The sequence below is a fragment of the Neopelma chrysocephalum genome, unplaced genomic scaffold, assembly GCF_003984885.1.
Source record: "Neopelma chrysocephalum unplaced genomic scaffold, ASM398488v2 Primary Assembly neopelma1_84, whole genome shotgun sequence".
Taxonomy (NCBI): Eukaryota; Metazoa; Chordata; class Aves; order Passeriformes; family Pipridae; genus Neopelma; species Neopelma chrysocephalum.
Window position 1 is genome coordinate 6,516,979 of NW_020897746.1, and position 12,918 is coordinate 6,529,896.

General features: G+C 38.9%; 1 protein-coding gene across 1 annotated transcript in view; it reads right to left on the reverse strand.

Annotated features, from left to right (window-relative positions):
- Positions 1–12,918, reverse strand: part of CA10 (carbonic anhydrase 10) — a 187,129-nt gene that overhangs the window by 7,393 nt on the left and 166,818 nt on the right. The window contains exons 6-7 of the mRNA XM_027691638.1: positions 4,647–4,742; positions 2,923–2,995 (exon numbers count right to left, since the gene is read on the reverse strand). Of these exons, the coding sequence (XP_027547439.1) occupies positions 2,923–2,995; positions 4,647–4,742 (169 nt within the window). The remainder of the gene's footprint in view (positions 1–2,922; positions 2,996–4,646; positions 4,743–12,918) is intronic.

Genomic DNA, 12,918 nt, shown 5'->3' on the forward strand with positions numbered 1-12,918 from the left:
TGCTTACCAGCCTTCCCAAATCTCTTGGTCCTGGGCTGACAGGGAATCATTCTGAACACCCAAGTTAAATCCCTTGGGGATCTGCCTGGGGAGTGCTGAACCTTTACTGCTTGTGACAGGAGCTGCAGGAACTCAGTCCTTCAGAGAACACACTGAAACATGAACCTGGAAAAATTATTTTTCTTTTATTTTTCCAGAGTGGTTTTTTTCCCCTAGAAATCTGCATTTTAAGATTTTCGGGATAGTCTCTTAAAATCAGAATACTTTATTCACTTGTATATTATCTCTAAAATAACTAAAGACTGAATCTGAGGAAATTCAGAATTTTATAGCTTTTCTGCCTAGCTGAACTTGTGCCAGTATTTTGGAGGAGAACGGCAAGCCCAAATTTTCATATGGAATTTTGGGAATCCAGCATTGCCTTTTTTCCAGTCTTAAGCAAACACTGGATGAAAGCTCATGTAGCATAACTGTTCTGAAAGAAAGCTAACTTATCCCCTTGAATGGCACACTTAAAGAGGAATAACAAAGCAGTTTTTCTTTAGAGATATTCACTTAGCTTCTGACTAAAACATGCTTGAAAGAACCCTTGTTTCAACCAGCTCACAGTAGATTCTTTGGGCTGCAATAACAGAATAAAATAAGCATTTAAAATCTGCTTAAAAATTCCTTGGGGTCCACTTTACTTCACTGTAGCCATTAATATCTAAGGGTAGAAATTTCCCTTGTAATGCATTTTGCCCATGGAAATTTCACGTGGCAGCAAAGATAGCTTTTAATTTTGTTGCTGCTCTTTAAAAAAAGTACTCTGTTTATGTTATAAACTGTCCTGACTCTGAACCAATGCTCCACTCATCATTCCCTCCATGCTCCTGTTGAGCACTGGGCCTGGCCATTTTGTCAGCACCATGCTGAGTATTGACTTCAGGAGTGGAACCCCTAAAGCACAACCTGAAAAGCTCCAGCAGCTAAAGGCAGAACAGAAATCCTTGCAATGTAAGAGGTAAAATTAGTTTTCAGCAATGATGCTATAATCCATCATGCAAGACAACTGCAAAATTACTTTCAATAACACTTTCGCGTTCCCAATTTACACTAAAAATTCCCAGTCAATACTTGTTACTACAGTAAGTAACCCAGTGCCCTGCAGAATATCATGTGCATTGTATCTACAAAGGATTTCATTTTAACAGATAAACTTGTTACTGAAAACAGTGGTTAAAAATTAAAACAGTTAATCATTGATTTTGCAGCCTTATGTTACGTGTTCATCTCCATGCGAAATTTCATTTAGCAAACCCAAATGAGGTGTGATGGGAATTGCATTTTTCTTGTAAGGAGACAAAACAAGCACTGAAGGGTTTGTAGGATGCTGACAGCTCCAGAGAGGAAGAGTGACCTCTTGTAAGTGCAGCATACAAATGAAATATTTGGTATTGGGAAGCTGTGCTTGGCTGCTGCTGTGGGTGATGGTTCCAGGCTCACACAGGCAAGAAGAAAGATGCTGCAGGTGCCTTCCTGCCCTGTGGAGCTGTATGTCCCTAATCACAACCTGTCCACTGCAGCATGTGGGGCCAAGGAGCACAGACCAGGCTGTGACACACATGGAATGTGTGAGGTAGAGCTGCTGTGCTGGAAAACACAGAGTAGCAGCCTTCTCTTACTCAGTGTGTAAGACCCAGCAGTGTCTGTATGCTGGGAACAGCAGCTTCTGCAGTGGTACAGTCAGGAAACTTCTGACTGGTCTGCAGACCGAAGCTGGGAATATGGAATTTGTCAGGGAAAGAGCTGGAAAAAGCACAATAATGTCCTGTCTCCAGGATGCTGCAGCGGCAGCACTGGTAGGCAGGAAGCTCTTGCAGAACAGCATTGCTGTGTTTTTCCAAGGAATTAAGACAAGCAGTTGAAAAATGGGGCTAATCTCTTGCTTCCATGTGGAGAAGATGACATTTTATACTGATGGAACGATCTGGAAGAAACATTCTGAGGGGAACTCTCCGTTGCCTGTCTTTCCATAGGTACTGTGGAGAACTGAGTTTCATCATTATAAAAGTGTCTTATTTGGACCAAAGATGTAACAAGATTTGTTAACTGTCAGGTAAAATCAGAGAAACATCAGTGGGACGAAAGGTGTGTGTGTTGTAGGAGAAGACAAGCAACTATTAGTTTTTTCAGTTTGCTGTGTACTTTCCAAAAGTTAATTTCTGGTGTTGTTGAACTTATTGACTTAATGGCAGCTTGGAATTCAAGTGAATATTTGACAAAGAGAATGAGATTTTCAGGATTAAGAGGTTTAATTTGTTGCATTGAGATACATGTATTTTTCATTACTTTCTCTAAATTATCCTAATTAAGCTCTAGATAACCACAAGGTCAATATACTAACATGGAATTATAGGGCATCATCAATTAAAGGCTTTCCAAATGTGAACACAACAAATACACAAGCTATGTTAACAACCTCTTTCTATATCCATTAAATGCAGCAATAGTTGAATAGGAATGTCATAACTTTTCTGTACAAAAACATTGATGAATACTAAACCCACAGTTAAAGATGCACCATCTAGACATGATTTGATATGATCCAGGCTGCTCTGCATGTCTCTTTTATTGCTAACAGTGGGCAGTTTCTCCTGAGCATCCTGTGTGAATACAGTATATCTATGTGTCAAATGTAATTTCATTAATCTATTGCTTCTTCAGACATAAAATAGACTTTGAAATTCAGAATTCCCTTGATAAAGTGATGACCTAACTGGATTTTTCACATTCCTGAGTTTATCACGCAGAGTTGCTGGCAATGCAAACTTGGAACTTTTGCCCATGACCAAGTGCCTTCTGTTTCAGTGGATCACTAAATTCAGTATTTGGTACAGAAATCATGCAGCTGTTAGCCAGAGGAAATGAAAAGAAACTTACTTTTATACGTTATTCTCGTTATGGTGTCTCTGTTAAGCATACGATTTAGAAATGGATTTGATGATTCAGATACCTACAGAAGAGAAAATGAAACAATGGCAGAGCCTTCTCACAAACATTTCCTTTTCATGCTCACCCCTGACACTCCTCCAAACTAGATCTGCCTTTTTTCCCCTCCACTCTTATGGGAAGAGGAAATAATTACTTAGTTGTTTTTCTAAGAAAGCTTGATAGAAAGTTGGTATCCAAAAATAAATCCTCCAAAACTAGGGATGGGAGAACAGGGTGAATAGAAATTGATGCCTGAACAAAACCATGAGCCCAGGGTTTTTTCTCCAGCAGCTGTGATGGGATTTGCAGGTGGTTGGTATAATTAGGCAGGATTTTCATATAGCATTCTATTATTTTTCTATCTATTGATAAATAAAATTTCCTTGCAGCAGACTATTTCAAATGAAAATTGTCTTCCTTTGTTTTACACGGGGGTAACATATGAGGGAACACTTCATGTTCAGGTGGAACTTCCTGTCCATCAGTTTCTCCCTCTTATCCTCTTGTCCTATTGCTCATCAGCAGCAAGCAAAGCTTGGTCCATCCTCTGACCCTCCCTTCAGACACTTCTAGATATTGAAAAGATTCCCTCTGTCTTCTCTTTTCCAGGCTACTTTGAAGCCTTGCTTCAATTTTTTCCCCTTTTCATGAATTCGAGTCACATTGTTGGGTCATGATACATTTTGGATGAAAAAAGAAAAGGTAGCCTAAATATCTTTCTTAGATATTAGGCCTGTGTGAAAATTGCCCTTTTATATCTAATTATTCAATATGCTCTGTGAAATGCACATTTTAATTCTGAGGTCAATGTTTTGTCAGGAGCTTTATGAAATGGGATTAGAGTACTAAAGGGAAGTAATAGATATCCAATATGTAAGGTGTGGTGATGGAAGTTATTTATTTCAGCATGAAGCACTCATTCAGAAGTACATGCTTTTTTAGACTGATTAAACATATACATAATGGCAGATTATTAACAATGTTTTGAGGAGGGAACTTCAGTCTTCATATAAAATCTGAGAAAAGGTTTCTCCAATGTAATTAGAGAGATTTGAGCAGATTATGAAGTCTTGAGTTCACTGCTAGATCACTGTAAGTTATAAAATTAAGTATGTCTTGAATGCAACAGATTGGAGACTACAAGGTGGCAAAAATTCACGTCTTTCTAGCTCTGTGAAATGTAAGATATTAGAAGTTATACTTTCAGCCTTCTTTCAGTTTGGACAGTTTAAGAGGTTTCAAATAACATTGTGGGAAAAACTGATTTTGCTGACTTTGAAACATCAACTTGTGTCCAAAGAGCAAACTCCCTCTTGCTCAGCACCTCAACCTGCTAGGAGAGATTTACTTTTAACTGAATTAATAACATTTCATGAAGAAACACTAAATCTGCAAAGCTAGTAACATTTGTCATAGCCATTAAAGTGTTATGAATGTTGTTTATGATGTCAGGGTTTTTTTCTCCTCCCTTATCCCTTTTAATTTCCCTCACATTGCAAATACTTCAGAGCAGAGATGGTGTGCTCAGTTCAGGGCAGCGCTGCCTCTGGATTCCAGATCAGAGCCTTTAGGTATTGCTAGACTATAAGGAAGAGTCTAACTCCCAGATTTACTGTTCAGGGAAAAGAAGTCTACTGTCTATATATTAGGAGCCAGTAATACTGAATACTTACTTTCATGAATATGGAAACTACCACCAACCCATTAGGGCTCTTTGCAGCTTCTGTGACATTCGTGTACAGCTCGTGGTTATAGTGGATCAGCTGAACCTGGAAAACAGGGAAGTCAAAGATCACAATTAACCAGCAGCAAATCATAGCATCCAGTGTTTGTAAATACTCTCCAAACACCCATTGGTTTGTATCAGGATCCCATCCACGCTGAGGGTATTTTATAACAGTGCAATTTTTCAGGCGTTTGCAGCACGCGTGATTTTAATAATTTCAGTCACCATCTGGCTCCAGCTGGCACAGCACCAGCATGTTTTCTTCTAAATTGCCAGTAAGTGAATTTACCCACATCCAGTTATGAATTGCACTGCAGGGGTTGACATCATTTCCCTGTTCCAACAGCCCATGCCATAGGCACCAAGTAATCTCTACTTTTCAGCCTCAAGCCAAACGCAGAGGAGTCAGGGGTTGAAATATCTGAAGAAACATATGGGATATGGGTTTGGAACTGTTAAAACCAGCACTTGCAGAATTCAGGATACTAATATTCATTGGCCCCAGATTTTACAAATTTGGTTATAAAGGCTCCTACAGTTAGGCACTTACTGTATTATTGTTAACCAGTTTCTCCTCAGCTCCCACAGCTTCCCTTTTGCTTTCCAGTTTTATGATTTGCTGGAACTTTTAAATTATGAAGGTGCAGTTCCTCTCTCTCTCTCTCTCTGTATATGTTAAATGCCTTACCCAGAACAGAACCATGGTATTTGGCTTGTCTGGGATCACTGGACACTGTTACCATTTACATTGCAATTTGTAGCCATTAAAAAAAAAAAAATTAACAACTTCAATGAATTCTTGAGGCAGTTAAGTACTTCTAGATAGCTGAAAGGCTAGTCAGCTTTATTGCACCCAAAGATCTCAGTTTTCAGATGTCAATTAGAAATTGGTATTTTTTAAAGCAAGCAAACAAACCAAACTGGAATGAAAACCAAAAAATAAAAATGTCAAAGGAGTCAATGGAGTTCTCTACTAAATTTTGACAGCCAGAAAGCAGGACAATTGAAGGTCTTAAGAAGAGCTAATGAGAGCATTTGGTCTACAGCATAGAGAGGTTATAAGGCTCATTAGTCATCACTTTGTGGTACTACTGAACTTTGATAACATCACAGTTCTGGGGACTGTGCTCTCACTGAAATTTTTAGGTTTAGTAATATATTTTTTCTTGTTATGTACAACTCTTCACTCTGGCAACCAAACTAACTTGTGAATTATCAAGGAAATAAGGGATGAAATCTGCTTTAGACTAAAATTTCTTCTGTACAAAGTCCCAGAATAACAATGAATTAGCTAAACTCATTTTATATAACAAACCAAAATGCTGAGTGCAGGAATGGGTAAAAAGCAAGGAACAGATTCTTCTTCCAGCCATGGGTTAGTATCAAACTCTCATTTTTACTGATGGGGCTTATATATATATATATATATATACACACATTTAGGTTGTGTGTGTGTGTGTATGTACAGGTGTGTATATATATATATATATATCTCCACATACAGGCCAGACAAAGATCCCCATGCTGAATGAAGAGAGACTTTTTTTTCTTCTCAAACCTGTCACATTCTCTGTGTTAGAGTTGTATCCTTCTTCCCTGCACCTAAATTAATTTTAAAACTGTTTCCATGGCACCACAGTTAAATTCATTAGGTTTGTCTTTTTTTACAAAAAGGTTAACCATGTAAGGGGATATTATTTTCAAAGTTTCTCATATGAAACAGGCTTATTTAGAAAGGTACAAATGAACAAAGTTGTCTGAAATACAGAATACTACAGGATAAAAAATATAATTCAGTGTTAATTCCTTCTTTGGAGAATAATTTCTTTAAGGTGCCTGAAATACCTGTAAACTCATGGTCTGTATAAAATATCACTGGAGTCTTCCATGAATGTGAAGCCACACATAACTAAAATTGTTCACATGTGAAAATCTCACTTTTCAAATGATGACATTGTATTTAAAGCAAAGCACAACAGGAGCAGGCTTGCAATGCTGAAAGTACCCCTTGAGTCTAGTTTGAGTTTCAGGGCTCAAACACTATCCTGAATCTTGTTATAAGCTATTGATTTTCTTGGGAAGATTCCCCCTTTAAGATTAATTTGCCACAGAACAACTGATAGCTCTTTGTTTTCCTCCAGCTACAGAAGTTCTATTTTTCAGGAAGAAGAAGAGAATTAAGATTAATTACTCTCTTTTAGCTGATGAAAAACCAGAATGTGCCCTTGTTCCATCACCCAAAAATGTGCATTGGACCAGCAGCAGGCACAGCACTTTTCAGCCTCTTGAGGTTGGAGGAGCAGGAGCTGGTGACAGTCTGCAGGCTCTGCCTTTGGGGCAAAATAATATAGATGGGCTGAGATTATGGCTCATGTTCTGACCACTCCAGGGAAAACACTGAACTCCCCTTCCCAACGCGTGTGCATGTGTGTTTATTATGGTAATAACCTGTTCTTTGGCTGTGCTTTGGTAAAGCTCAGCCCTGGGCTCACAGGATCACACTGGTTGTACTGGTTTTTGCACATGATGTGTGCTGCTGTGTTTCTTGATCCCTCACCCAGGTGAAATCCTTGGGCAGAGTTGGGAGGGGGATATTTTCTGTGTGGCATTTGGCTAAGGCTCTCTGGCTGAGCGAAAGGACAGGCTTTGCTGTTGATGGTGACAGGTGCCAAAAATTCCAGGGACTTTTTTCAGCAAGGTTTTAGCAGTTTTTTAACTTGGACAAAGACCCTCTGAATTACAGAACTCGTGTGCATATGTAACCCCTTTATAAACATTAGATCACTGTCAGAAGTTCTGCTGCAGCAAGACATGCAGTGATGTAAAACTGAGGGAATTTAGAGTATCACAATGCTTTACACACAGATGTAAATAGTCCTCTTGGGAGTAATAGAATACCCTTTATTCTCACTCGAAGTGTTATAATTGAGTGCATAAACATTTTGATTTGTAAATGACAAGGGAGGTAAAGCATGAAGTAAATGGCAGCAGGGAACAGCTCATCTGTAACCATAATATTTGTAAAATGCTGTGCTACCTGATAAACTGTTGGGATACCTGATTGAGAACAAGCACAAAGTATGTTTCCAGCACAGCAGGGAACAAAAGCAAATGAAATTGCTCAAGAAGACAAGTTAAATGTTTGTTTTGATTCAGAGTCCCTGTAAGAAGTGTCGAAGATCTCATTAAAGAAAGAAAATTATACATTTTTGTTTATCCAAAGTTTAATAAAAACAGCAAAAGAAATGTAGTTTCTGCATGGTGGGTGTCCAGTGAGGAAAATAATTTTACTGAGTTAAAAGCTATTAATAACAACAATTGCTATTCCAGCGTTAAAATATTGCTCTTACAGGTCTTGCAAAACCCTTTGGAAAGAGCAGTAAGGTTGTATCACCCAAGAGTTATTTATGGGATTAATTTAGTGGATACGAACAGGTATGAGATCCGGGCAATTTGTGTGACTGGCAAAATTTATTTACATTTGTGCTAAATTAAATTAAATGTACCTCCTGCTTCGTGCAAAGGTACAGCCCCAGCTGTGAGAACACTCACAGGGCTCCTCGGAACCTGTGCTCCTGATTTGTCTTGTTTCCTTGGACTAACATCTGGCAGAGATGCAGGGAAACTTCCCTATCTTTGTAGTGATAGTCTTTGAAGAATAAACTCCTACTCACAGTCACATACTCTGCCATGAAATGTTAGGATTTAACAAGGTGATCTTACCCACATCCTGATTAAATAATCCACAGATCTACCTGCCAGTTATTCTTTATTTATGAGCCCACAGCAGAGAGGTGCTCTTACTCTGTTAGTAAAATGGTAACATCAATTGTACACGACCATCTATACTTCCAGCAGTTTACTTGGCACTTTAACAGACTACTGTAGTTTAATCTTAAAACTTGATTAAAACTATTAACTTTGTTATATTAAACTGTGGAGAAAAGCAAAAAAACTTGTTGTTTGAAATAATTTTATATCTCTGAATCTCTTTGATGTTCGATTAAATCTGATGTTATTTAGGCTGTTGCTGACAAACGTGGTTTGTGTTTTGTTTAGTTTTGGGTTTTTTTTACTGCTTTTGAGAGTTATTTTGTGATTTAGAGGAAATGTATATAAAGTGCTGGTTTAATAGAAAGGCTTGTCATCCCATTTTCAGCAATATGCCAACAACTGTATCCTAGATAAATAAAAAAGATTATAATTTTTTTTTTTACTTAAAAGAATAAGATTAAGAATGCACGGAAGGGACTCAGTTTTCTCCTGCTTTTGAGCTGTGCAGGGAAATGCAATAATGATCATGCAGTAAAGTGGCAATGCAGTCAGGGGTTAGCTATACCTGGCTGCAAAATCTGCTTTACTAAAAATAATGTTAGGAATTAGCAGTGAAACTACAAATGGTGTCTAACACTCTGTTAGACCAGTTGGTAACAAGAACTAACAATAAATGGTGTTCAACACTGAGCTTTACCCAGGGTTCCCTGGGAAGTCATGAACATTGGATTATTTTCAGCAAGTGTTACAGCTCTTACAAAAAATACAGATTAAAAAAAAAGGATCTGCTATACCTGCTTTAGGTTTAAAGTAGTTATCTCCTGATGCCATTTTGGCTGCTGACCTGGTGTCTTACACTGATGAGGCTCTTATAGAGAAAAACATACTTATTCCTTGTTTATATGCAACTATTGCAGCTAGAAAATATAAAAAATGTGACCCAAATAAAAGGTAGAAGACTGTCTTTCTCTTTAATATTTTTATATACTAATTTCCTTTTCTAAATCTTACATTAATTTATTTGCAAGTAGTAAACGAGACTAGTTCAGATAATATTTAAAACTTGATGTTCCTCTTAAGCATCCACAGGACTACAGTAAAAAGTACAAATTACTGGCTGAAGAGGTCAGATTGGCTGTGCACGTCTCAGAATTCTCTATTAGAACTCTCACCTTTGTGCTGACACCAAAAAATTAAGTAAAGGACAGGCTGAAAAAAACCCAAAAGCGAAAGGTGATGGATTCCTGCCATCCAAATGCTGCTGGAGCTGTTGCAAAACTCACAATCATTTGGACTCTCTTCCACACAGTAGGAAATGCAAGGAATGAAAAATCCAAGTTGAGCCCCAGAGGTGCATAAAAGTGTCTGGGAGCTGGTTGCTCAGTGATTTGGGGGGAATTTTTGACAGGGCCCCCGTTGCTGCAGCCGACTGCTCTAAACGTGGGTATTTTTGGCTGACCTGCCACTCAACTACTCTTGTCATTCATCGTTAGCAGATGAGCCAGAGCTGGGTAAACATAAATAAATGACACTGTTCTGCCACTCACTTTGTCTGAGGATCAAAATGAAGTTTTAGGCTCAAATGCTCGATGTTGATTATGTCTTGGCTGGTGCGAAATTTTCATTGCAAGCTGTAATTTGGCACTGACCCAATCCATCATCTGCAATAGTTGCATCTTAAAAGAGAATAGGGGTAATGTAGGAAAAAACCACGATTAGATGAGTCTATCATAATTTCTGGATTTGTGCAGGATTTTCTGACTAAACACTGCATTTTAAATTGTTTTCTCATTTTAAATACAACAGATGCTCAGACACCATGATGATGAACTCAGTATAAACGCTCCATTTGGTAGATTCAGTTACATAATGGTGCTCTGAATATCTGGGAGAGTTCTGTATTTCTTTAGCAATCAGTCCAGAAAGCAGCAGAAAATGGTTCCTGCAAATCAAAAATGTGGGGAAGTAGCAATTGATGCTATTTCTGTTGTTCACTTGGTTGCCCTGAGACGCTGAGTCCAAAGGACACATGAGCAAGGTCACCAACAGCAAGGTATCAGCAGTTCAAGCCCTCTCTAAAAACATGTGATGCCACCACAGCTCTCAGTCTACCTTGCCAAAATACCATCTGTAGCTCCATTTCTGTTCAAAGGGTGGGAATGATGGGCAAGAGCAGACAGAGAAACATCCCAGCCTGATGAATAAAAGAACAAGCACAAAAATTTAAGAGAATGTGATCTAGTGAAAATCTAGCTGTTGATCTGGGCCTTATCCCTTCTGTCCTCATTTCATAATCAGTAGGAAAAAATGGTGAAGTTTAATATACACCCAGTGTTAAATAACAAGTAAAGGTTAGAGTTAGGATTTCAAACCAGAAGCAGAAATAAGACAATTGTCAGTTTTACCTGCTCTCTTGAATGTGACAGTGTTTTGTTAAATTAAAAAGGTTATTTTTCTGTGACAAAAATGAAGCAGGGGATTTTATATTCTTAAAATGACAGTAATGTCTGGATGTGAGGAAAGCACAGAATAACACTGAGGATGCATTTTAAGAAGTCTTGTCTGTCAGATGATCGTGGAAGTCTCTGCCCAGCCCACGTGGGCAGCAGCTCCTTCCTCCCTTCCCAAACATTCTTTTGTTGCCTGATCTCAGCCTAGCACAGGCAGCCAAAGTGTCATCACTGCCCCTGCCACGGTGCAGGGCTTGGTGACCTCTCCCTTCCCACTCCCTGCTGGCAGGTGTAGGATGGACAGGAGAAGAACCTGGAAGGAAAGGAAGCTGAAGGGGAGCTTCCTGCTCTCTAAAACTACCTGAAAGGATGTTGTAGCCAGGTGGGAGTTGGTCTCTTCTCCCAGGTAACAAGTGATAGGATGAGAGGAAATAGTCTCAAGTTGTGCCAGGGGAGGTTTAGATTGGATATTAGGGAAAAATCCTTTGCCCAGAGGGCTGTCAAGCATTGGAACAGGCTGCCCAGGGCAGTGGTGGAGTCACCATCCCATAAAGCATCTACAGGATGTGCAGATGTGGCACTTGGGGACATGGTTTAGTGGTGGCCTTGGCAGTGCTGGGTTAATGGATGGACTCAATGATCTTAAATGTCTTTTCCAACAGTTCTATGATTTTTTGACACGTGTTTTCTCTCAGGAGTCTCCTTCCCCTTTAGTGACTGGGTTGTTCACCTGTGACTTTACAAAGTTATGTTCAACTCCTCTACCCTTAAGCAGATCTCCCTCCCAGCTCTGTCCAGCTCACCATCTCCAACATGGGAGTAGCTGCATTTCTCCAGTAACAAAGTTGTGAGATGCTCCAATGTAACATTAAAGGTGTTGGGGAAAGCATCTGATAATGAATGTGATGTTATGGAGTTCAATCTGTGTCACTGATCCATGACAATTACAGTTTGTGCCCCATCACCCACAAGAGGTGCAAAAAGAAGCTCAGAATACAAATAGTTTTTGCAGGAGACTGTGGGACACTTGATTTCCAGCACCATAAAGCCTGACAGAAGAGGAAAAAAAATGGGAATGGATATAGTTGCTAGTGATGTTAAGTTGCTATTTGAATGTAAGTTGAGGGCTCCAACACAGAAAAGCGTGAAGAAGCCCAGCTTGACTCAAAATAGCCAAAAGCATTTCTGGAATGAGTGTTTTATTGAATTGTCAAAGGTCCCTCAGGATATTAATGCTGTGGTAGATGAGACGATATATTAGAGTCAAGTTTTTAGAAATGATTCTGAGAAATTTCACACCAGGATTTCCTGTTGGAGGTGCAGAGGCAAAAATTCAGAGGAAAGTAGGCACAGATCTGCCCTGAAGGCAGAAGAGAAGGTGTTTTTTTTTTTTGGGTTTTTGTTTCAGAGCATCCTGGAAGCTTGTTTTAAAGCTGAGGGAAGGTGTAACTGCCTTTTGGTGTTTATGTAAATTGTGTAAGAGACAGTTTTACACTTGTAGTTTAATAGTTAAGTTTGAAGCTGAGAAAAAACAAGCACAGACAAAACAAGAGGACATGGATTATCTACAAATGAGATAGTACAGCTTAAAGCAGACAACTACAAAGCTCTGTTGTTTCTGAATGACTTGAGTAGCATTATATTCAGGAGGGAAGGTAACTGACACTTAGAAGCCATAACTAAGCCAGTTATCTTTATAAAATAAGCCCTTTAGCTCTCTCTGAAGGCTTTGGTGAAATAAAGCAAGGTATTGGCAAACACTGCTCAACAAATGCAGTACATGGACTGATGGTGGTGAAAGGGGCAGCAATAAAGTCACATTTGCATTTTGTATCACCAGACTTTCTATATCAGACAACAGAAGCCAAAGCTTTTTTTTTTTCCCCATTAGAAAACACAGTCTGTATTCATTTGCAGGTTAATTTATGTAGCTGAAATGCTGAAAATACTGGAATGGAAATACCTGAAATGCCAAAGACATATTTTCCCTTAATG